Source organism: Carcharhinus amblyrhynchos, chromosome 19 (assembly GCF_965287045.1).
Source record: "Carcharhinus amblyrhynchos chromosome 19, sCarAmb.v2.hapA, whole genome shotgun sequence".
Taxonomy (NCBI): Eukaryota; Metazoa; Chordata; class Chondrichthyes; order Carcharhiniformes; family Carcharhinidae; genus Carcharhinus; species Carcharhinus amblyrhynchos.
The window spans coordinates 11,680,205-11,707,210 of record NC_137342.1 but is presented as its reverse complement, the minus strand read 5'-3'; the positions used below and the strand labels follow the sequence as shown (position 1 = coordinate 11,707,210).

At 43.9% G+C, this 27,006-nt stretch overlaps 1 protein-coding gene across 2 annotated transcripts in view; it reads left to right on the top strand.

Annotated features, from left to right (window-relative positions):
* Positions 1 to 27,006, top strand: part of ptpro (protein tyrosine phosphatase receptor type O) — a 162,955-nt gene that overhangs the window by 44,594 nt on the left and 91,355 nt on the right. For both annotated transcript variants that reach the window (XM_080207253.1, XM_080207252.1), the window contains exon 2: positions 21,088 to 21,367. In XM_080207253.1, the coding sequence (XP_080063379.1) occupies positions 21,088 to 21,367 (280 nt within the window). The remainder of the gene's footprint in view (positions 1 to 21,087; positions 21,368 to 27,006) is intronic.

Here is a 27,006-nt window from a genome sequence, read left to right as displayed (position 1 = left end):
ATGGACTGAGAAAACACGTCTTTTTAATTATTTGTGGTTTTTTAACATGAGAACAATGAGCAGGAGTAGGCCTTTTGGCCATTCGAGCCTGCCTTGCCGTTCAATAAGATGGCTGATCTTTTCATGGACGCAGCTCACCAGAACCCTCAATTCCTTTGCTGTTCAAAAATGTGTCTATCCTTGCCTTAAAAAAAACATTCAATGAGGTGTTTTATTTTACATGTTATATTTTAGCTTTCTTACCAGTTTGGAAAGTAAGTTTCACTCAGCTCTGAGCACCTCAAAGCAGCACAAACCATAACTCTGCGTCGCCACATCAGGTGCGCCCGCGATTTCTCTTCCGTCAGTGACACCAGCCTGGATTTTGTGCCCGTTGGGTGAGTGTACTTGGCAGGCGCAGAGAAGCGCACGGAATGGGCTTCCAGCCACGGTGGGCCCCAGGCCGCACTCACGCTGGCTGTCAGTGTGAAAGAAGCCACGCTGCCGGGGAGGACAGGAAGATGGTGACCGCTGAGATAAAGCAATCATGCGGGCTGGTGCCTCTAATGCCCTCCCTCAAGAGGGACAGCCACTGCAGGGCTGTGAAAAATAAATCCCAATGGAAAAAAACACTGCAGAGAGTGTCTGGGGCAACACGTTCAAATATAAACCTCCATCCACTGACAACTTTGAAACTTCTATTTCAGCGCAGAAGTTTCATCCTAACCTAGATCGAGTTTGCAGCGAAAATGTAAAGGCTGATGGGCCCGCAGGCTCATCCACCAGCTGTAACCGTAGACAGGCCACGTGAAGTTGCTTTGAACTGACCCTGTAATAGGCTAATCTGCCTGCTAATAATACTTCTGCTTCTTCCAGTGTAATGTACTCAGGTTAAACAAAATGTTGATCATGAATTTTATAGCATAAGAGATCACCTTGTCCAAGGAAGTGAGATTAAATTCCCTAGTGTTTTTGAGTATCTGTATAACTTTTTTTCTTACAAAGAAGCCTCAGCTCCTTGAGTAAAATTGGTATTGTTACCAGTTCAATCACTACATCAGCTGGAGAGATGCCAACTACATCGGTCCCTATAGTTACCAAAATGCTAAACTCGGAGCTCACGGTGTGTTCAGTCTGATTTTTCTCAGGACAATAAACATGTTTCTTTCTTTAGAATTGTTTGTTGTCCAAATAGAATAGAATAACATCATACAGTGTAGAAGGAGGCCATCAGGTTTGTACCGACCACAATCCCACCCAGGCCCGATCCCCATAACCCCGTACGTTTACCTTAGCTAGTCCCCCTGGCACTGAGGGGTAATTTAGCATGGCCAATCCACCTAACCCACACATCTTTGGACTGTGGGAGGAAACCGAGATTAGACACCTTCTCCAGTCAGAATCCTATTTTGAAACTATTTATTGCAAAAATTATTTTTTGAGTGGGAGGAAGAGGGAGCAAGAGACCGAAGACAGACACAGACCGAATTCTCCAATGTCGCACTCGGTCAAATCCCCATTCACAGCAGTGGGACTGGGGAATCCCAGCCGCTGGCAAGCTCAAAATTCTGGCCAGAGTGTCAGTGAGAGAGAATTAGAATGGCAAGATGTCTGTTTCAGTATAGACTGTTTGGATTTTGATGCACTGAGTCCCGTTCTAGTGCTGGGCACCCATGCCCAGTATCATGAAGCTCCTATTGTTCGCCTGAGGGGGAGGTCTGTGCATTTGTGGGTACTGGTGGACCAATATGGAGTTGACTCAGGAATGAATGGTAGCAAAAGCATCCAGTTTAATCGGTTCCAAATGGGCTCCCTACCAACCTGACTGGTAAACTATCAGTCAGGAACATTCCCAGGTCAGTGAGCGTGCTGTGAAGAAAGGCCCTATTGGACCTGATCTGCCTTCAATATTCTATCAGCTTCATCTTCAGTTCCAATTTTCCTTCCCGTACCTAGTGGCACACCAATGCTCATTTCCATAGCTAGTAATTCCCAGAACAGGTCGCTGGACTATTGTCACTGCACGTACATTGATTGAGGGACGCCACTCCACATCAAGTGTGGCTGACCAGGAATCGTTCCCACTCATCCCGTCAGCCATTAATGTATTTGGAAGGATTTTGCAGGTTGATATTCAACTTGCTTGGCCGCATTATGAATGCACTTATCTCGGCCATTAAGTCCTTGGGTGGGAATCGCACCCGGAGTTTCTGGCTCAGAGGCGGCGATGCTACCCGTTGTGCCACAAGACTTCTGGAAGCTCTATCTGCTAATGCTACTATCAGTCATTACAACCTATATTGTTATCGGTAATTATCATTTACACATAATCAATAAAGTGATGAATGCAGTTGCCGCAATGCTCCATGCTTTGCTCATTTTGTCACTGACAGACTTTAAGTTCATAGCCAGTTTTGCATTTACAGATGTGCAGGTTGAGAGGAGCTCAGATGGGTTCTGTATTCCTGGCTGCTGCCAGTGACTACCCCAGAAAGGATTAAACTAAATATTTACTGCATCTGCCGTTTCCTGTGCCAAGAATTCTGGAATAGTTGTTGACACTTTGTTTTCTTTGCTGACTCGGGCTAGAATACTTCATTAGAGATGTGCACGCACAAATGGAGATTCTCACCTCTGACCCATTTAGCAATGCCAGTAAAATTGCCCTATGAAATGGCCACTCAGTTACAAGGACAGCTAGGGATGGGGATTAGCCAGCGATGCCCGTGTCCCACCAATGAATAAAGCAAAATCTTGACTGTTTAAGTTCAGCAATTCTCTATTAAAATAGCCGTCTACAAACTGAGTCTCTGGCTGCCTAATGAAATAGCTGCGCTGGTCATTTTGGAATTATAAATGTTCTGACTGGTGAAGGTATGCTGCACTAGTAGCTATCGGAACACCACTTAGAGAACGATTTGCAGACTGCCCTTGCTGCGAGTTCCTCTCCTGAACCTGAATGGCTGAATCATCCGTTTACTGAAAGAGCCATTGTCAGCACCAGGATGGCCCAGAGTAAAGCCCCTGCTGCGACCTTTCCCTCCCAAATGAACTGCATGCCTACAGGTAACAACAGCACTGGGAAAGGGGAATTTTTCAGATTGGGATTTTGTGAATAGATCGTTGAAGAATTGGGTGGGTGGGGGAGGAAAAGAATTCCAGTTCTTTCCCTTTTGGTTCATTTGTTTCCCTTCCCCCAGTTGAGCTCTGAATAAAAGGAACAAGCCAAAATCAATAGCTGAAAACACACTCATGTCTGCAGCTGTCCACAGACACTGTGGCTGGAATTTTCCAGTCTTGTAAGACCTGCGACCGCTACCAATCTCCATTCACTGCGGCGGGACTGGAGAATCCTAGCCACAAGCGAGGTTAGCGAATTCTGGCCTCGGGCTCAGCCCTTGGTTTGGGGATTTTTGCATGTGAATTTATAGTTGCTGTAATTAGCCTTCCTCAAAAAGAGGATGAATTGGTGGTTCTACTAAGAATGCTTCAAGAAAATGGACAAATATGGTTTATGTGGAAGTGTAATTGCCATGGGAGTTTGACGTGAAATTTGAGGTGCTTTTCTCTGATCTCGTCTGTACCCGTCGTCAGCATGAACGGAGAATTTGACACTCAGTCAAAGCTCCATTCACTGCAGCGGGACTGGAAAATCCCAGCTGCGGATAAGAATAAGATTGGAGGTTTTCGGTTCATCTGTTGCCTACCAATTGAAAACTGACTTTGATTTCTCCAATAACTGCTTTGAACGATCTAGCTGCTGCTGCCACATCTGTCATGTTTTGTTTTTGAAAAGAGGTCAGATTTTAGAGTCATTCCAAAGTCCATTGTGTGCACAACACAGTGGTCAGCACTGCTGCCTCACAGCATCAGGGACCCAGGTTCAATTCCCAGCTTGTGTCACTGTCTGTGCGGAGTTCGCACAGTCTCCCTGTGTCTGTGTGGGTTTCCTCTGGGTGCTCCAGTTTCTTCCCACATTCTGAAACACGTGCTGGTTAGGTGCAATGACCCAAACAGGCGCCTGACTGTGACGACTGGGAGATTTTCACGGTAACACGAGCGTTACTTGTGACTATTAAATAAATGATTAAAATTGCCTCTCCCAACTCCGGGAATACCTGTTGCAATGCTTTCAGCCAGGAGGGGTATCCTGCAGTGCCAAACTCAGCAAGCGTATCCACATTTATTCAGCAGCAGCACCACTTTGCCAGCCGTTAAATCATAGAATTCGCAGCCAATTTTTGTCCATCTGATTATTTGTTTAGCATTGGTTTGTAGCCCATGTTTTCTGCACATTCCTTTCAACTAACTCCTGCACACTGAATCCCAGAAATGGTATGAAATTGATCGTAGAAAGCTAGGCTATCGGCCTGATGCCCCTGTGTTTATACTATAGTCGAGTCTCTGGTTTGTTGGGAGATTGCACTAGACATCTGCAAGTATTTGCTGTTTATACTTTAATATCAGGTTGGCGAGCTGAGACCAGCATTGAAAAATAAAAACTAGAAGCAGAGGTAGACCCTTTGGCCCTTCGAGCCTGCTCTGCCATTCATTATGATCATGGCTGATCATCAAATTCAATCTCCTTTTACCCCCCTCATATCCCTTGATCCCTTTAGCCCCAAGAGCTATATCTAATTTCTTCTTGAAATCAGACAACATAAGAACATAAGAAATAGGAGCAGGATTAGGCCATCTAGCCCTTCGAGCCTGCCCCACCATTCAATAAGATCATGGCTGATCTGTCGCTGCTCAGTTCCACTTTCCCGCCCTCTCCCCATAACCCTTAATCCCCTCTCTTATCAAAAACCCATCAACCCGCTTCTTAAAAATATTTAGCGAGGCAGCCTCCACCACTTCAACAGGCAGAGAATTCCAGAGATTCACCACCCTTTGAGTGAAGAAGTTCCTCCTCAACTCCGTTCTAAACCGCCCCCCTTTTATCTTGAGGCTGTGCCCCCGAGTCCTACTGTCTTTTTTGAGCGGGAAGAGTCTTTCCACCTCTATCCTATCCATCCCATTCATCATCTTATACGTCTCAATGAGATCTCCCCTCATTCTTCTAAACTCTAACGAGTACAAGCCCAGTTTATTCAGCCTCTCCTCATAGCTCAACACCCTCAACTCCGGTATCAGCCTAGTAAACCTCCTCTGCACTCCCTCCAAGGCCAAAATATCTTTGTGCAGGTGCGGCGCCCAAAACTGCACACAGTACTCCAGCTGCAGCCTCACCAATGCCCTATACAGCTGCAGCAAGACCTCCCTACTTTTATATTCAATCTCCCTCGCTATGAAGGCCAGCATCCCATTCGCCTTCCTGACCACCTGCTGCACTGCAAGTTGGGTTTTTGCGACTCATGCACAAGGACCCCGAGGTCCCTCTGCACCGTCGCCTGCTGCAGTTTTTCGCCCCGTAAGTAATAGTCCTTCCTACCATTCTTCCTACCAAAGTGGACCACCTCACACTTGCCAACATTAAATTCCATTTGCCATTTCCTGGCCCATTCGCCCAGCCTATCTAGATCCTTCTGTAGACTCTCCACACCCTCCGCACAATTTGCCGTTCCCCCAATCTTGGTGTCATCAGCAAATTTCGACACCCTACACTCGGTTCCCTCCTCCAGATCATCTATATAAGTGGTAAAAAGCTGAGGCCCCAGCACCGACCCCTGGGGCACTCCACTAGTCACCATCCGCCAATCCGAATAGCACCCGTTGACCCCCACTCTCTGCCTCCTATTTGACAACCAATCCTCTATCCACGCTAACACCCTACCCCCAACTCCATGTCCCTCGACCTTCTGCAATAACCTCTTGTGAGGCACTTTGTCAAACGCCTTCTGAAAATCTAGAAAGACCACATCCACCGGCTCTCCTCTATCCACCGCCCTAGACACATCCTCATAGAACTATTTCCTCAACTAATTTCTGTGATAGTGAATTCCACACATTCACCACCCTCTGGGTGAAGAAATTCCTCCTCAGTGCTAAAAGGTTTTCCCCTTATCCTCAAAATATGACTCCTAGTTCTGGACTCCCCCACCATCAGGAACATTCTTCCTGAATCTCCCTGCCTAATCTTGTTAGAATTTTATATATTTCTATGGAATCCCCCCCCCCCTCAGTCTTCTAAACTCCAATGTATATAATCCTAACTGACTTAGCCTCTCCTCATATGATGAACCTGCCATCCCAGGAATCAGCCTGCTAAATCTTCGCTGTACTCCCTCTACAGCAAAGACATCCTTCCTCAGATAAGACACCAAAACTGCACACAATACTCCAGGTGTGGCCTCACGCCCTTTATAATTGCAGTGAAACATCCCTATTGCTATACTAAAATTTTCTTGCTATGTAGGCCAACATACCACTTGCCTTCTTTACTGCCTATTGTACCTGCATGCTTACTTTCAGCAACCGATGCACAAGGACGTGAAGGTCTTGATAAGTATCCACCTATCTCAGTTTGCATCCATTCAAATAATAGTCTGCTGTCCTATTATTGCTACCAAAGTGGCTAACTTCACATCTATCTGCATTGTACTGTATCTGCCATGCAAATACCCAGACACTCAGCCTGTCCAAATCATGTTGAAGCATCTCTGTCTGTATCCTCTTCACAACTCACCCTCTGACCCAACTTTGTATCATCTGCAAATTTGGAGATAATACATTTTAGTTCCTTCTTCCAAATCATTAATATATAATGTGAACAGTTTGGAGTCCTAACACGGATCCCTGCGGTACCCAACTAGTCACTGCTTGCCAATCAGAAAAAGATATGGAACATTACAACGCAGTACAGGCCCTTTAGCCCTCGATGTTGTGCTGACCTGTGAAACCAATTTAAAGCCCATCTAATCTACACTATTCTAATATCATCCATATGTTTATCCAATGACCATTTAAATGCCCTTAATGTTGGCGAGTCCATTGCTGTTGCAGGCAGGGCATTCCACACTCTTACTACTCTGAGTAAAGAACCTACCTCTGACATCTATCCTTTGTCTATCACCCCTCAATTTAAAGCTATGTCCCCTTGTGCTAGCTATCACCATCCAAGGAAAAAGGCTCTCACTGTCCAATCTAATCCTCTGAATATCTTGTATGCCTTTATTAAGTCACCTTTCAACATTCTCTCTAATGAAAACAGCCTCAAATCCTTCAGCCTTTCCTCATAAGACCTTCCCACTATACCAGGCAACATCCTGATAAATCTCCTCTACACCCTTTCCAATGCTTCCACATCCTTCCAATAATGCAGTGACCAGAACTGTACACAATACTCCAAGTACAGCCACACCAGAGTTTTGACTCGGGGGTTTTCACAGTAATGTCAATGCAGTGTTAATGTAAACCTACTTGTGATACTAAAAAAAAACTTAAAACTTAGGATCTGGAATGTACTGTCTGAGCGTGTGGTGGAGACATATTCATATAGTGAGTGGTTAGAAACTGGGACGACATTAATTGCTGGCTTAAATTGCCACTGTCTGTTCTTGACCATACCTAGTCCCTACTTTTCTCAATCAGCACTGGATCTTTTCTCAAATAGGGGAAGATGTGAAAAAGAAGGCAACCTTCATGACACATGACAGTGCAGAGTGGCTAAGCAGAGACTGAAAGCCAAGTTCCCAGACACATGAGGACGACCTCAACCAGGATCTTGGGTTCATGTCACACTATCTGTGACCCCCATGACTTGCCTGGACTTGCAAAATCTCACTAACTGTCTTGTCTGGAGACAATACACATCTCTTTAACCTGTGCTTAATGCTCTCTCCACTCGCATTGTCTCTACCTTTAAGACCTCATTAGCTGTAAAGACTTGCATTTCAATCATTATTCTGTAAATTGAGTTTATGTCTTTACCTGCCCTGTTTGTGATTAGAACTCCCAGTCACCTGACGAAGGGCCAGTGCTCTGAAAACTAGTGGCTTTTGCTACCAAATAAACCTATTGGACTTTAACCTGGTGTTGTGAGATTTCTTACAATCAGAAAAAGACCCATTTATGCCAACGCTTTGGTTCCTATCTGCTAACCAGTTTTCGTTCATCTCAAGTCATTCCCATGTGCTTTATCTTTACCTAGTAGTCAACTATGTGAGATCTTGTCAAAAGTCTTTTGAAAGTCTAATTAAATCACATCCACTGGTTCTCCTTGGTTGACTGTACGAGTTTCATCCTCAAAGAATTCCAATAGATTCGTCAAGCATGATTTCCCTGCTGTAAATCTGTGCTAACTTTATCTGATTATACCACCGTCTTCCAAGTGCTGAGTTATGACATCCTTGATAATGGACTCTAGCAATTTCCTCAGCACCAACATTAGGCTCACTGGTCTATAGTTCCCTGTTTTCTCTCTATCTCCTTTTTTGAACAGTGGGCTTACATTAGCTACCCACGAATCTGTAGGAACCAGTCCAAAGAATTTTGGAAAATGGCCACCAGTGAAACTACTATTTCCGGGGCTAATTCCTTAAGTATTCTGGGATGGAGATTATCAGGCCCTGGAGATTTATCCACTTTCAATTTCCTCAAATCTTCTCTACTAATTCAAACACTCCCAGTTTTAGCAAGTTCAGCATTCTCTTGATAGGAAAGAGTCTCTTCTCCATTTCTTATTGGATTTCTTGGTGACCATTATATATTGAGTCCTCTGCTTGTGCTCTTCCCCACAAGAGGGCGCATACTCTCTGCATCCACTCTGTCAAAAACCTCCGTTATTTTAAGGGCAGGTCATCCTCAATCCTTTTCCAAGAGAAATGGGAACCAGTCTGCCAATCCTTTCCTGGTATTAGTCTTGTTAATCCTCTCTGCCTCTGTCCGCTGCCTCTATATCCATTTCATGTGACCAGAACTGCACGCAGTACTCCCGAATTGTAGTCTAATCCACACTTTGACACAAGTTTAGCATAACTTCTCTTTTCAATTCCATCCCTCTAGGAATAAAGCCAAGTACTTGGTTGCTTTGTTTTTATGGTCTTACTAATCCATGCCTTAACTCTTAGTGATGGATGTGTTTGTACTCTGAGCTCCCTTTGTCCCCTCTATCTCACCAACACTTGGAGATTCAACCTCTGTAAGCTATAGGCAGTCATAACTCCAAGCTAAGGTCATGAAATGAAGTACCCTATGATTGAATCCCCAAAAATAAGCCAAGAGTTGTCAATCTTACCTCTGAAAGGCTGTGAATTCAAGTCCCATCCAAGGACGTGAGAATCTGATCAAGGTCAGAACTTTGGTTCCTACAACAAACTGGGGATGTTTTGAGTCAATGCTGGTAGCTTTCAGAGATGGCATTAAGTCAACTGTTTATATAGATATAGGAGCTGATATGGCATTATTTGCAAAGGGAACAGGGAATTCGTAAAGTAACCTGGCCAACATTCAGCCCTCAACCAACATCAGTTAAACAGAGTAAGTGGTCATTTACCTGATTTGCTCTTTATGAAACCTTGCTATGTGCCAAACTTTGCCTTTGTAACAGTTAATGTTATAATTCAGTTCTCGTTAACCATGTAAAGAAGGAATCTTTAACCATGGAACAGAGGCAGTCTTTACTTACCATAGATCTATTCACATTTTCAGAGGCTCCCTCCTTCTCCTCTCCTCATGCAATTGGAAGCATGTACTTCAGAATAATGCCCTAACCGTTCCCCAATTGGTAACCGCTGCTCTCACACAAGCTTCATTGTGATAAGATTGCAACGTCAAAGGTTAATACATTTTGAAAATTAATTCCTTGGTTGTGAAACTACTTGGGGACATCAAGAATCCAAAGATGTGCAAGTTAGGTGCATTGGCCATGCTAAATTGACCCTTAGTGTGCAAGGATGTGTAGATTAGGTGCTTTGGCCATGCTGCATAACCCTTAGTGTCAGGGGGATTAGGAGGATAGGTACTTGGAGTTCGGGGGTAGGGCCTGGGTGGGATTTTTGTTGGTGCAGACTCAATGGGTCAAATGGCTTCTTTCTGCATTGTAGAGATTCTTTGATTCTATGAATTAACAGATCAGGCAGTGGGCAACCAAGGAGTTGGCTGGTCTGACTGTGTCTACCGCTGCTATGTTCACAGCCAGGTGTTCCTAGAGAGGGAGCATGTGGTGTCCATGGACAGCATCAAGGCCTTCTGTGTCCATTAGGTACCACTCGGCCAGGGGTGCCTTATCAAATCCCTTTAATCATATTTAAGTCAAGTCAGTACCCCTTTATGGTGGCTTCCCCTTTTACTTTGTCAATCAGTTATTTTTTTAATCCAATTTTTTTTTATATTTGATTGTTTTATCCAAAACAGTTGGACATCAGGAAAAGATAAAAAGATGTTATAGAAGCAAGCTTTTCTAAGATGGTAGTCTGCTACATTGGCACTCTTGCTGAGATGAGTAAATGCAATGAATTCTGATGGAAAATGCTGGGTGGGATTTGCCAGCCGTGCTTGCCCGAGGTCAACAGACCTATGCCTGGCTGGTCTCCCGCCCACCACGATTCAAGTGGGTGGGACAGGAGAATTCCACACCCCCTGCTGTCTTTCTTTTAGGCACAGTGAAAAGTCTGACAACACTAGGTTAAAGTCCCGCAGGTTTATTTGGAATCGTGATGTTTTGGAGCTCTGCTCCTTCATCGGGTGAGTGCTTCACCCCCTGAGGCACTCACCTGATGAGCATAAGAATATAAGAAATAGGAGCAGGAGTAGGCCATCTAGCCCCTCGAGCCTGCCCCGCCATTCAGTAAGATCATGGCTGATCTGAAGTGGATCAGTCCCACTTACCCGCCTGCTCCCCATAACCCTTAATTTCCTTATCGATCAGAAATCTATCTACCCGTGACTTAAACAAAGGACTTAAATGAAGGAGCGGTGCTCTGAAAGCTCATCTTTAACCTGGTGTGATGAGACTTCTTACTGTGCCCACCCCAGTCCAACGCCGGCATCTCCACATCACATCTTTCTTTTAACTTATATTTACCATAATGCAGGGTTAGCCTATCAAATTAATCATACACATAAGCCTTTGATCATTTCAAAATTAAAGCCTGGCGGCTTGATGAACTATTACTACACGCACTGTTGATGCATTTTACTTTATATTAATGAGCACGTTCATATACTTTCATTGTAATTAGTTTCCGTGCTGCATTTTTAAGCTGCGTCCTTCGTAAACACGGGCGCGTGTTTGCATTTGATGATGGCTGTCATACGTAGGAAGGAATGTATTTGTGATTTACTGCCGAGCAACACTTCACGCTCTCTGCCCTTGCAAATGATTAAGGAAGCGGAACCTTCTTTGATTTATTCTCTTTCAAACGTACAAAGAGAAAAGAGAGAACAAAACAGCACGTCATCCATTAAGAGGCACTAAATTGCAAAGCAATTTTCCTGCCATTGAAGTGGATTATGCTTGTTTTTGCCTCATTATACCGGCTGCTGTAAATCTCTGTCGACAGCTCCGTTGCCTCATTATACAGTCACCAGGAATTACTGCTTTTCCTCGATCGTCCCTGACCCACCCACCAACACCCCCCACCCCCAAGGCATTAATGACTACAGTGCAGAAGGGAATTTGAATGAACAAAATGTGAAATGGGTGCATCTGGGATTAATCTTGATAGCACCAATTTCTTCAAATTGACAACCCATCCTTGTTACTCAACATCTAAGATTGGAAAGAATTGGAGACTGGCGGCACAGTGGTGCAATTTTTAGCACTGTTACCTCACAGCACCAGGGACCCGGGCTGGATTCCTGGCTTAGGTCACTGTCTGTGCAGAGCTTGCACATTCTCCCCGTATCTGCATGGGTTTCCTCCCACAGACCAAAGATGTGCGGGTTAGGTGGTTTGGCCATGCTAAATTGCCCCTTAATGTTAGGGGGTCAAGATAGGGTAAGTGCCTGGGGTTATAGGGATAGGGTCTGAATGGGATTGTGGCCGGTGCAGACTCGATGGGCTGAATGTCCTCCTTTAGTAATGTAGGGATTCTGAGTGTGATGTGTCCAGAAATGGGTAAGGGCAACGTGATGTGTGGTTAAAAGCATTATGATGGAGCAGCATGCCAACTTACTGCTGCCAGCTTATTTCAGGAATTTCAGCACATTGCTGAGGCTAACCACATAGGTGATGGGCTGGCACCCCAGTGGGCAAACCACTATTGCGAGTGGCTAGTGACACTTAAAGCTGGGCCGCTCCTTTTAAAGGGGAGGTGCATCATGGCTGAATCAAGTGATGGCAGTCATGCAGGAAGTGATCGAATCCTGGGGATCGTTGAAAAGTAGCACCCACATCGCAGAGAGCCTGCTCCGGGAGCTTTAGAAACCGCACAGGAGGAGGTGGAAAAGAGGAGGGATGTCCTCCGTGGAAGTATTGGCAGGCACTCTTTCCCCCCTGCCCCCTCCCCACACTGACATTGGAGTGCTCCCCTCTGCCCCCCCAAAACATAATGGAAATCCTGCCATCAATGGAAGAAGGTAATGCCCCCCAACTGTGCCCACACCAGTCTTCCCTGCCCTTGCCCCGTTCAGTACCCCGGCACTGCCCCCTGGCACTTCCAGGCAGCAATGCCCTGTCTTAGCCCTCAACACAGTAAAAAGTCTGACAACACCAGGTTTTAGTCCAACCGATTTATTTGATAGTAAACGCACAAGCTTTCGGGTTAGTCCCTTCGTCAGGTGAAACCCGAAAGCTTGTGCGTTTACTATCAAATAAATCGGTTGGACTAAAACCTGGTGTTGTCAGACTTTTTACTGTGTTTACCCCAGTCCAACGCCGGCACATCCACATCTTAGCCCTCAACCCCAGGGACCTCCAGGTACCTCTAGACCCCTAACATGGTCACCTCGAAACCTCCAAAAACCAGTAGTGAGTCGCTCTGGCGTGACGTCAAGCCGCTCGGGGGAGCATTCCTGGGGGTCAAACATTAAGGTGTAAAGTCTTATAATGACATTTAAACCAATTTAAATTCATGCAAATCAGGTTCATGCCCTTTCTGGAACTTTGCGAGACTTTAAGGCTATAATGGGATTTGCGCGCTTGGTGAATGGACCTGCTAAATCTCACCCTTGAAGTCAGCGCAACGTTCTTGAAAAGCTGCCAGTTCATTCACTGGGGATTTTTGCAACTTGAAAAACCCTTAAATACTTTGAAACAAACGCGGGAGAAAAATCAACTCGTGGCAAGTTGATGATTCCTCTAAGTAGCACTGGTGATGAAGGGGGTAAATTGAAATCAGATTATAGAAGCCCTTCATTTCAGTTTTACTGTAATAAGTAGACTAGGTTAAGGTAATTATAATGTTCTATGTATATAGTGAGAAGTCACAATGTGCCTGGAACAATATGTGCAAATGTATTATAGATTGTATAATCATAATTTAACCAAGTATTATGAAATTATACTGTCTCCTTAATGTGTTCCTGAAACTTGGCCAAACAACGATCTAGCTGCTCAGCATGATGGGAGAGACAGTGGACAGAACAAATTCTTTTAATACAATGGACTGTAAAAAGGCAGTTTCTCTTACCAGCTTAAGGTATGCAATATAAGTTTAATCAGAGGCCTGGAATGTATGGGAGTGAGTTTGCTCCTGGGTAGTGAGGTTGGTGAATTCTCTCAAGCTGATAAAAGAAGCCATTCAAGCAAAATAAAGACTCCTTTTACCAATTAATATTCACAGATGTTAGCTGTGTGGCCTTGGATATACCGGATGTGTGTGGGATAGGTTTCCTATGAAACACAGTAGGAATCTTAGGTGCAATGAGCTAACGATCTCCTCCTAATCCTGTTGACAGGTGGAACTGAGGTAAGATATTGGCTAAGGTAATACTGTAATTGACCCCCCAGTCTGGATGACAGGTTGGGCGGGAGATTGAAGTGTTCAGGACAAATTCTACATCTGCAGTGTTAAGGCAAAGAGGATAGTCAACCATCATTGACTGTTTCTCTCTCCCGATGCATGAGTTAGCAAATAAAACTCCTTTTCATTATTTGACTATGTGCTGTCTTTCATAGTCCATGTATTGGTTGTGTCAGATCAACCGAGCACAAGACACACTCGTGAGACACCTCATAAATTTCCTCTTGAAGGAATATAGGAATTAGGAGCAGAAGTAGACAAATTCACCCCTTTGAGTCTGCTCCACCATTCAATCAGATCATGGCTGATCCCTCCCTGGTCACAAATCCACCTCCCCACCTGTTCCTCATATCCCCTAATCCTTTTTTTTTAATAGAAATATATCCATCTTCTCCTTGAAACCATTCAACGATTCAGACTCCACCGCACTATGGGTCAGTGAGTTCCACAAATTCACCACCCTCTGCCAGAAGTAGTTCCTCCTCAAATCAGTTTTAAGTCTACCAGCTTTCAGCCTATACCTGTGACCTCTTGTTCTAGATTGCCCCATAAGAGAAAACATTTGGTCTACATTGACTTTATCAAACCCTTTAAAAAATGTTATATGCCTCGATAAGATTCCCTGTCTTCTTTTGGGGTTCAAATCCCCCCCCGTTGCTGAATTAATATGCTTCTGTGCAAGGTTATGAGGACCCGTGACTGGGGAGTTGGTGCCTTATGGCAGCAATTATGTTGGAATCGCCTTGTGTTATGATCTATCAGCTCTGCAAATTCAAGCGGACATTTACCGCATGTACTTGGCACCCTCACCAATATCAGGCATGATTCATCCCAAAAGTAGCGCAGTGCCACAAACACCCATTTTGCAGCTTGGAAGATCACACATGATGCCCCCAAAAATGTACAAATGATCCCAGTTTCTTGCCCAGTATGTTTTTAGTAATTTATTCTCGCTCTGATTTCTTTTTTTAGTACCGCATTTTCTCTTGACTGGGCAATAAATCAATATGCCAAGAGGCTTAAAAACAGTACGACAAGAGTCCTAATCTTGGATTTTAGTTGCTAAGGAAGCCAGTCCAGCAACCTGAACGATGAATTTGTAATTCCTCACCAGACTTGTAGCAGTCAGCTGAAGCTCGGTGAGAGATATATGAACTAATAGAATTTAGCGTTATGATATAATTCATCTGACGGGGATTCACTTGGTCGATGCATTATTAATGCCACCTGACTTTAACAAGGATCTTTATAGATTCATTTAAAATGTCTTTTGTTATCTGTGTGTGTCTGGAACGACTTCCCGTTTCTGCCTCGGCTTTTGGGACCGTTCCACACGTGTGTTGGACGTGTTCCATGGTTTTGCAGAATCTTCACAGCTGCTCCACTGTGCTTGAAACATGCAAGTAAAAAGGGATTGAGACATCATTTAATTCCAAGACAACATTTACTATCCCCGTGACGGATTCTCTAACGTAATTGGCATACTTACCTGTTTATTCTTCTCACAACCTACTTGCTACATTCTTGCTAAGATTTGTCTACATTTCTTGACTATATTCTTTTTTGATTCATTCACTGAATGTGGACAAACCTGGAAAGGTCAGCTTTTGTTGCCGACGCCCCAGATGTCCATGAGAAATTGGTGAGAAATCATCTACTCGGGTCATGTGTCCACCAATAGTGATTAGACATGTTCATAGTGATTTAGTACAACCATGTGGCTTGCTAGGCCATTCTAAAGCATAGTTAAGAGCCAATCACATTGCAGATGATCTGGAGTTGCGTGTATGCCAGACCAGGTAAACTTGGCTGATTTCCTTTTCTACAGGATAGTCATGAACCAGATAGGATTTTATGACAATCTAGTAGTTTCATGGCGACAAGTTTTGATACCACTTGCTTCTTATTCCTGTTTTATTTAATTAGTTGAATGTAAATGTCTCAGTTGCTGTGGTGGGATTTTAGCTCCTATTTCTATATCATCAGTCTAGGCCTCTAGATTACCAATTCAATAACATAAGCAAAAACGTTCTCAAAGACATTTGCAACTTCCATTTATATCCATGTGTGGCTGGTGCTCTTATTTCAGGTAATATTTATGACATACCTCTCTGTTTCTTGCTTTGTTTCACATTTACCCTGGGTCTTCAGGTGTAGAAAATGGCCACCCATATTGGCTAGAACATTCCAGCCATTCATGAGGGGGGATCTTCTGGTCCCGCTGACAGCATACCCCTCCGCTGGTTTCCCGTCAGCAAGGGGTGCATTCAATAGGAAATCCCGTTGACAAGGACGGGACCAGAGCGACCTATCATTGATCAATGGTGGCCGCTCCAGCCATGATGGGTTGTGCAATAAATCCTGCCATTGTCGTACTTTATGCCAGTTCAGCAGGACTATTTTTCTACATCAAAAATATTCTTCCATCACTCCATTGCTGTCCTGGGTAGCAAGGCCTTGTCCATGAATCAGTACTCTGAAGTTCAGTTTTTTTGGTACCTCTGAAAAAGAAAATATTGCATAATGAGTGCATAATGTTAATTCCTTTGCATGTACCACTACACAATGTTTATGGACGAATAGATATGATATGTACATCATAGAATGGTTGATTAACACAGTATATACCATTAATTTTGCTGTACCTTCAATTTTTGACCCTTATAACTCTCCTCCCTGAACAAAAACGCTTGCTTCTTCATCCTGAAGGGCTTGGGTAGGGGGCAGTGTACCCAAGAAGTGAGGATTGTGACAGATTGTGGCTTTGGTATATATTTCTATAGCTGTATTATCAGAATTGATAAGGGCATGGCTAATAGGAAACATTGGGTTATTCTGAATGTGAGGAAAGGTTTGAAATTCAGAGAATGAAGTCCCAAACATTTCGTGATGATTTTAATTAAAATAAGAGTTTATTATGTAATGAAATAAACAACGGTAAAATAAGATAGCAGTACCCTCAACTAAGACAATAGCTATACACAACGTCTTTATCTTTACACTGTTGCAAACATCTTTATTTCACTAATTGTCCCTGAGTTTTTTACCTTATAGATTTTACTGAAACAAAAATCCAGTAAGAGTTACCACTCCAGGCAGTTATATCTCTTTGGGGTGTGCTTCTCAGGTAAAACAAACAACTGGTTTCTCAAGGTAGGCTTTCTGAGAGTTAACAAGTATTCCTACTGAGGCTGAAGTCAGAAGCAGAAACCCAGGCAGAGGTTTAATCATCTCTTGATATATAGTTCTTCCCTTTTTGATCGTCCCTTCTTTGAACAAACTTCTTCAAACTTAATTGCCTTCATTTCACAAATCTTAACTTTTCGAGTGTAAATGCAAAGTTCACACCTTGTCTCATCCATTGAACCTTTAACCCCTTATTCAAACCTTTTGTGTGCTATGCCTACCCTTGTTACCAGCTTGCCTTAAGTAAACATCTGTTTGTGGTGTTGCTAGACTCATCAAAATATCAAAAGCATTAGAAGCATTAGCATAACCACGTTGTCCCTTTAAGCAGTTTATATTTTCCAATAGTTTTCAAAAAGTATTTAACCAACAGGGAAAATTCAAGTTTATTTTATTTATTAGTATCACACTTAGGCTTACATTAGCACCGCAATGAAGTCACTGTGACAATCCCCTAGTTGCCACACTCCAGCACCTGTTTGAGTACACCAAGGGACAATTTAGCATGGCCAATGTACCTAAGCAGCATGCCTTTTTGGATTCTGAGAGGAAACCAGAGCACCCAGAGGAAACCCACGCAGACACGAGGAGAACATGCAGACTCCGCACAGTGAACCAAGCTGGGAATTGAACCCCGGTCCCTGGCACTGTGAGGCAGCAGTGTTAACCACTGTACCACTCTTCTAATTGGCCATGCTAAGTGTCACCTCGTAAAGGGTACTTTAATGTATATTTTTTAAATGTATTTTTTTACTTGACCCTATAGGCATGAAGGCACCAACTGATATCATTACTTCACAGTCATATCAATATCTTTGACTATTCAGATCTTTGCCAAGGACAGAGTAGATAAGAAGAAACTTCCCACTCGTGAGAGGATCGAGAATAAGAGAGCACAGATTTAAATCAATTAGCAAAAGAAGCAAAAGCGATATGAGGAGAAATCTTTTTACGGAGTGACTGATTAGGGTTTGAAGTGTACTGCCAGAGAGTGTGGTGGAGGCAATTTTAACTGAAGCATTCAAAAGGGGAATTAAGACTGTTATCTGAAAAGGAAGAATATGCAGGGATGAGGCAGAAGAAAGGGGTGAGGGTCATTACTCCTTTGGAGAGCTGGTGCAGAAACAATGGGCCACATAGTCTCAGTAACAATTCTGCTTTATCCCATTTATTGCAGCCGCATAATTATACATTTCTGTGCCTCTGAATAATGTGCATTTGAAGATACCAACGCTGGAAATGTCTATTCATAGCATCCCTACAATATAGAAGGAGGCCATTCGGCCCATTGATTCTGCACCAACAACAATTCCACCCCATCCCCTATCCCCGTAACCCCAAGTATTTACCCTAATTCTCCTAACCTACACATCTTGGGACACGAAGCAGCAATTTAGCATGACCAATCTACTTAACCCACCCATCTTTGGAGTGTGGGAGGAAAGCAGAATCCCCAGAGAAACCCATGCAGACACAGGGAGAATGTACAAACTCCACACAGGCAGTAACGTGAGGCTGGAATTGAACTCTGGTCTCTGGCTCTGTGAGGCAGCAGCAGTAACCACTGTGCCGCTTGTGTTTATCTCCAGTAGTCCTCATTGGCTAAATTTCCAAATGCAATGACCAAGACTTGAACTCACTCAGAACCCATCCACCTGCTTAGTATTAAAGTCTGACCTGATATCACTTCAAGTACCATTTTTTAAGTGTGTGCAGTAATCCCCAAGCCTGGTGATAGCTTCTGCAGTAGCTAAATGGAGCTGTCTGAGCCCTCTGCTAAATTGTGTCTGAGATCAGTCTTCAATGATGTGAGGTGTGGATTGGGATGTACAGCAGCTGCAGTATGGGTTCCCTGTGAGGCCCCACTTATGTTGATTTGCTGCACAAATGCCTTGGTCAATGCGGCCACAGTTGAGGAGCGCCCAATGTTGCCGTGGCAGATTGAAGCTGGATGGAGTCAGTGATGACGAAGAGGTCTTTAATGGTGGCATACTGTTTCCATTCCTGCTGCCGTTAGAGCCCTTGCAGTTATTCCTGGGCATGGTGGTCTTAGCCAAATAGGTTGCTATGACCCAAGGCAACCAACGGGTGAATTGGTAAGATCCTTGTGTAGCAGAAGGCATAGATTGAGGTAGACCTTCTCGGGAACTTTCTTGTTGCAATCTCCCTCCTTACGTGAGGGACTGGGAGCCTGGGGAGTTGAGCTGATCGGACGGTATCCAAGATGATGCACATTGTTGTGTTTTATTTTTGCTGGGTATCTACAAGATTGGTATGGGATGAGTTGTATCACACTGGTGGACAGTACTCTGCAGTCTAGCAGGCAGTAGCAAGAGCTGATGTTCTTAAATTTGAGCATCTGCAGCCCACAAAGATTTTGTTGAGGTTATTTGGCATTTTGGTCTTTGCTCAGTTTTTTTTGTATATCAACGTTCGGTGAAGGATACCACCAAGATAAACAGGATGTTGTTTACGATTCAGTCTCTTGCCATTAAAGGAGAAGTTGAGTTCCTTCTTGGTGTTGGCATTGTGGGGGGAATATATTTGAGACTGTTTGTTGCTGCCAGGTTGAAGGCACCATGTCTTACAGTATAGACTCACAGAATCCCTACAGTGCAGAAGGAGGCCATTCGGCCCATCAAGTCTGCACTGACTCTGAGAGCATCTCACCCAACCTGGCCCCTGCTCGATCCTTGTAACTCGTACATTTACCCAACTTATCCTCCTAACCTATACATCCCGGTACACTAAAGGGCAATTTAGCATGGCCAATCCCACCTCCCTACATATCTTTGGGGTTTGGGAACTGGAGCACCGGGGAGGGGAAACCCACACAGACACGGGGAGAACGTGCTGATCCAAGACTGGAATCAAACGAGGTCCTTGGCGCTGTGAGGCAGCAGTGCTAGCCATTGTGTCTCCGGGCTGCATGTCGTTGGCTAACTCTGAGTCTGAGAAGCACAGCAGATACCATCAGCACAGATAAGCTCTCAAGACAGGGTTGAAAGCAGCTCATTGATATAGGGATTGAAAGAGGTTGGGGCTAGAACAGATCCCTGGGGAAGCTGCACAAGATAAGAGCGTGTTGGGCTGTTTCCTCCACGTGTTTGTCTCCTCACTCATGTACATCCTGTCTCAGAGTAAGCAACGGTCTTTTGAACAGACCTACCTTACCTTAAATTGATCTTTCTCTGCACTCTAGCTATGACTGTAACACTACATTCTACGCTCTCTCCTTTCCTTCTCTATGAACGGTATGCTTTGTTTGTATGGTGCGCAAGAAACAATATTTTTCACTGTGTGCAAATACATGTGACAATAATGAATCAAATCAAAGAGCTCTTGAGATTTGGACAAGGAGACCAATGTGTCAGACCATGTTGTACGCTGCAGTGAGATTTGAGAAAGACAGCACCTGTTTTGAGACAATTCTCAAACCCAGTTTGAAAGCAGGTGATTAGGGAAAGGACCTGGTCACGTGCTTTGCCCGGGCTGAAAGCCAGCCTGTTCAGCTTTCAAGATTTTCCCCACCGCTGGCTCTATCTGCTTCAAGAGAAATAGGAGAGAAATGCCGGATTCCCTCCAAACCTTCAATATTCCATCTGTAAAAAAAAAATGTCCTCTGCGTAAATGCTTTTAAGAATCTAAATGGCAGCTACTTTTATGTTTGTCTTAATATTTTTGAATGAGAAAAAGATAGTTGCTGTTGAAATGGAAGCAAATGGTTTAAATTTCGGGAAGAAACCCCCATTGCAACATAATTCCATTGCGATAATCTGTTCCAGCGCACAAGAATCTGTCCATTGTCCTTGACCTAAATTTTCCAGTTCTTTGATTCCATCTGACATGTATATAACTGGGCATTGCCAAGCGAATACTGTTCTGATCTTTTTCTCCTCTCCTTGCACGCGTGTTAAATGTGATTACAGCTGACTAAATATTTTCTTTTTCCGGGTCCTAATTATTTCTACGGGCTGGGCACTATTCCTTTAATCATTTAGTTCAACCCAACTGTTTGCTTGTGTGACCAGAGCCATTTTAAGGGTTTTATTCTTACTGATTACTCTCCCCCCAGACTGCTGCTGCAATCTCTGCCACTGTTAGTGATGACAACAAGATCATAGTGTCGCTCCAACCATCTGATGTCACCAATGGATCCTCCCTGTACTATGTGAAAATAACACAGTCGGTAAACCTGACCAATTATAAACTCCAGTTCAAAGACTTCAACAATACACTGCCTCCTCCTGTGGTCTTCAACGCTTCTTACCACGGGATCTACTACTTAGTGACCCTCCTGACTGGAAGCTCAAAATCAACTGTTAAGCCGGTACATTTAGTTGCTGTACTAACAAGTAAGCAACTCTTTTGTTGTTGTTGTTGTTACGTTTTATTATACTTGTCAATAAGTTAAACAGAGGTTAATGGGTGCCCAGGAATGTGCCACCTCCTTTGGGAGGTTGGTGTTCAAGAGTGAAATGTAGGGCAGGATTTTCATCTTTGAGACTGGTAGAGGGAAGTTTCCCAGTTCAACATTCCCAAAGTGACTGCAGAGCCTGTGCTGTCTTTCCAGGGGACCGGGTGGTAACTGGAGTCTGGTATGCCATCATTGGAAAGAGTTTGGTGGCAGCCACAGAGGCTTATACAGGCTGATTAATGGGTCTGTTTTGATGCTCCAGCACATCACCCAGTTACAAGAAAATCAATAAAACTATTTTTAAAAGCCCTCTAGCCCTCACTTCACACATTCTCCCTGCCCATTCGTGTAAACCCATGCCACCTCATGGATTCCACATACTCTTCCCCACCACCTCCCCATCCCATGGCCTCTCATACTCTCTGCTAACCTAAGCTCACCTCTCACATCCACCATGGCCCCTCTACCTTCCAAGCCAACCCATGGCACTTTCATGCCCATTTAGCAAGTATACACTTTGTACAGAATGCTTTATTAATAACAATACCATGTGAAAAAGCATTAAAAAAAAGCCTAAATTCACTTTAAAAAATCATAAAATTTATGTTATGACAGCCCTGTATAAGTACCAACCATCCAGAGTGTTTAAGGTATCAATAGCATAAACTGCAAACATTTGAAATTTCTTTTATCTTGTGTAAGTGAGTATTGGATAATTGACAGAGTAGGTCAGAGAGAAAGATCTGCCAATCAAATGATGTTTTCCCTGGGGCACAACTGTTTCAACAGAGTAATTGATATCTTGGTTCTTAGTCAAACTGCATTAAGTATTCTTAGTAAATTATATGAAAATTCTCTATATGCATATACTGAAGGGAAGGATCAGTCTACGATTTGTTTAATCATTTTTATCTTTATTGTGCTAAGTTTTGCTTACATTCTCCAGGTAATGTATTGGAAGATGGAATGGATACTTCAACACAGGCTTGTTCAAATTGACAGCATCTTGATTGCTCTGTCAAAGACAGCAAAGAAACAAAATTCAAGTCTAATTTACACATAATTGTTGACTTGTCAACTAGTTTTTTTGAGACTGACATGTTTGTTAACATTGTTTTGGAAATCTTAGTACATTTGGGAATTTTGGAGTTTGTTAACTGGTTTTATATAATGATCAATGAAGACATTTCCTGCTCATGTTTTGTTCATGTGGCTTGATGTTTCAATTAATAGTCATTAGATCAGCACACAAAATTAATTTACACCCAAAATGTTAACTCTGTTTCTCTCCACAGATACTGCCAGACCTGCTGAGTTTACCCAGCAGTTTATGTCTTTATTAAATGTTTAACCAATATTAAATTAAGATTGCGGCTGCTTCCATTTGCAGACAATACATACATTGGATATGACATTCCCTGTACTATAGGGATCCTCTTTATAAGTTCTAAACTGAAATGGTGAAAAAAGTGTAGTAATATAATTCAGGCCAATATTTGTCCATTGGATTGGACAGATAAAAACTGCATGCCAATTTAAGCAACGGCAACTTCAGAAATGTCTTTTCGCTCTAGCAGCTGTTAAGTCTGAGGCTATCTTACCCACCTTACTGAACGAAACACCTCAAGAATGGCATCAAACTTGGAAGGACTAACACCTATAGAGTGTAATTTAAGCAGACATCTAATATTTTGTCTCGCAGGTTCCTTGGCTAGAAAAATGAACTGCCAACAAAACATCTCTCTTTGCATACAGCTGTAACACAAGATGTGGGCTCACACCTCTGAATTACCCAGTTGTCAGGTACAAGGGTGGCACAGTGGTTAGTACTGCCACCTCACGATGCCAGGGACCCAAGGTCAATTCCAGCCTTGTGTGTGAAGTTTGCACGTTCTCCCTGTGTCTACGTGAGTTTCTTCCAGATACTCCAGTTTTCTGCCACAGTCCAAAGATTTGCAGGTTAGGTGGCTTGGCTAGGCTAAATTGTACCTTGGTATCCCAGGATATGTAGGTTAGGTGGATTGGCCAATGTAAGTGCACAGTTATGAGAATAGGGTGAGGGGAGGGCTTGGGTGGAATGTTCTTTTGGACGGTCGGTGCCGACTCGATGGGCTGGATGGCCTCTTACTGCACTGTAGGAATTCTATGGTTGTACGGTGGTAGTGTTTCATTAAGAGGAAGGGAAACCCTTGGATGTAGTTGCTTATTGCAGGTTGGTATCGGAAGCCTGAAAAGAGAGCAAGAGTAAATTTGAAGAGGTGAGAAAATAAAATATTGTGAAGTGGTAGAGATTAAATCCCCCAACCTGAGGAGGTGGGTTAATCTGGACATCTGTGCAATGGCTGATTTAAAGAATCACAAAAAAAACTAAGATTGCGATTCAGAAGCTGAGAGATCTTTGGATTTGAGCAACATATTCAGTTAATTAATAACAATTATCAAGTGAAACTCTGAAACAGTGCCAGGAGGAAATACAGCTGTGAGGAAGGGGAAATGACAAAATTAGGTAAACTGGATGTGTGTATCAAATAACAATCAAGATTCATGGGGAAGGGGTGGGTCTTACCAAAAAAGGTGCTGAATGAGCATAAAAATGGGAGAGAATTGCACCAATTATTTCACTGAGTTTTCAGACACAATCTTATGGTACTTAGTGCAGAAAGAAAAGAAAAGTATGATTCACACCAGTAGAGGAAGTGGACAGAGTCATTCTTGCTGGAAAGCTGGCTGCTCACACTAGAGGATGCTATGGCGCGTGCACAGATCTCTTCAGTGCAACAGAACACAGTGATCATTCCCCTCCCCCAATCGCCAATCAGCTGGCCTCTCCGGCCATTCGCGCCCCCCCCCCCCTTCCACCTGCCTGGGTATCGCCCAATAATCACCCCCTCCTCCCCACAATACCCACCCCGGACAATTACTTTGCTCGAAAGCTGAACAAAACCCACCACCTCCACGCCACACCACATGAACAAGTGATGACTGCTATAGCCACTCGAATGCATCTTGTGCTCTCAGATCAGGTGCACGTATTATCCTCACCTGCACTCTAAGGCTTGGTTAGCTTGGACCATCAATTAATGCTCAAAGCCTGAATAACCACAATGCAAAGGGTTCTGAATACCTCCCTCAGTGACTGTCCCAAACCCATTTCTCACAATGGGATCCTCTTAATTTGTTCAGTTACCCAATTATTTCGCAGCCTCAGTTTAACTTACAGACTGCATCCAAGGGGATTAAAAGTTCAGGAACAATCAGTGGTAATGTCAGGATTTTGTGACCCTTGACTGGGCATAATTGCTTCAAAAGCCAGATTCCAAGCGTGGCAATGGAACTGATGCTGATTGATCTCAGCTGTGGAAGAATGCACAAACCTGAAATGCATTTCCAAATGTATGGTCAATTTCTTCACCTCCCCACCCCCAACACCTTTCCCGCTCGCTACATCAAGTGCATGTGTGCTTACTTCAATCCATGCTGCCTTACACCTACCCCCCCCCACCCCACCCCATGGAGTCCTTATGCCAAGGCTCCCTGAGGTGCTGCAGCCCCCCCATCCCCAACATTAGGGCCATTTTTCAAGCATCTCACTGAAAGTCAGCCTTGAAGAAGCCACTTTGGACACTTGCCTGTGACCTCACTAAGAAGACCTCGCAGTAGAAGCCGCTTTTGCATTCTTCTGGGGGGATCCACGTGATTGCTGCACTAAACTGTGTAGTTACTTCCAGATCCCCCTTGATATTCAGGCCGCCGGTTACCTTTTAAAGGCAATTGGCAATCACACCTTTCTGAAATCACACTGACACGGGATTCAGATCTGACGTGGGGAATGATTACGCCCTGCGGCTGCAGGAGTGAAAGGCAAATTTATTGACGTTCGGTTTGTGATGCTTGGCGGCAGAAGCAAAATGCACCATTGATAGGGGAGGGGATGATCACCTCCTGGATGTGCGCCATTGGGAAACGCAACTAGGGCCTTCTGCCACAATTCTCCGATCTGACACCGAACCTGCCTGTCACCTCCGGGCATGGGAAGTGTCAACTGAGGAGTGGCCACTGGCAAAACCGAGCCTAATTGCCACGCCGTGGAGGCACGGGGCCAGATACTGTTTCAAACGTACAAAGTCTAGGGGTTTTTGACAAACATTTACTTTGCATATCTTTACACGGAGTCGATGGATGGAATTTTCCTGTCCTGCTCACTATGGGAATCGTAGCGGGTGGGAGCAGACCATGTAAAGTTACGTTGACATTGGGCAGGGTTTTCCGGTCTTGGGGTGAGCCTAGCCGCACTGTGTGCCAAAAAAGCTGCGCTGCTGCCGTCACCCTCTCCGAGATTTCATTACTTTCTTGATCCATTAGTGAGATTGCAGTGTGATACTGTGCTTGCATCAACATGTAATTAAGGTCACATTTGAAAATCAAAGTGTCGACAAAAGCTGTCTTGACTGCCAAATTAGTGCCTACCAATTATTATTCAGTCATGCAACTCAACCTGAAAATAGTTGATCTTAATCAGTATGCAATGTCCTCCTGCCCTGTGCCTGAATTGCTCACAGAATATTGTGCTCTCTTCTGATAAAGAATTCAATATTGACTCCATCAGATTTTTCCATTTTGAAATATGGAAATGCACAGTAACTACAGTAAATATTCATGTTTCCAGCCAGCCATTTTTACTGCAAATGCCTGATGCAAAATTCCCTGGAGGTCTACTCGTACTGTCTTGTGTGATTGGTTTATATATCCTACAGTTTGCTGTTCCAGTCAGCCATCATTTAAAATCAGGATCAACATCAACACACTAGTATATTTGACCTCTATATGTAACCATAATTGTTACAATGCAGTAAAAGGCTGTTTGGCCCATCCTGTCTACACTAGCTCTCTAAGCGAGCATTATGACTAATTGCCATTCTCCTGCTTTTCCCCGGACTCCCCTGCACACTGTTACTTTTCAAATACTCATCTAACACCCTCCTTGAATGCCTCAAATGAACTTGCCTTCACCACACATCCAGGCAGTGTTCAATTCTAATCGGCGCACTACCAGAAGGATGTGGAAGCTTTGGAGAGGGAACCGAGAAGGTATCCCAATACGTTGCCTGGTATGGAGAGCATTAGTTATGAGGAGAGGTTGGCGAGACTTGGTTTGCTCTCACTGGAATGACAAAGCATGAGGGGCGACCTGACAGAAGTCTCCAAGATTATGAGGGGCATGGACACAGTGGATAAACGGAAGCTTTTTCCCAGGGTGGAAGAGTCAATTACTAGGCAGCACAGGTTTAAGATGCAAGAGGCAAGGTTTAAAGGAGATGTATGAGACAAGCTTTTTACACAGAGGATGGTGGGGGCTGGAACTCGCTGCCGGTGGAGTTAGTAAAAGCAGATACAGTAATGACTTTTAAGGGGCATCATGATAAACACATGAATAGGATGGGAATAGAGGGATACGGTCCCTGGAAGAGTAGGGGATGTTAGTTCAGTCGGGCAGCATGGTCAGAACAGTCTTGGAGGGCCAAAGGGATTATTCCTATGCTGTAATTTTCTTTGTTCTGTTTGCTGAGTGCATTCCAG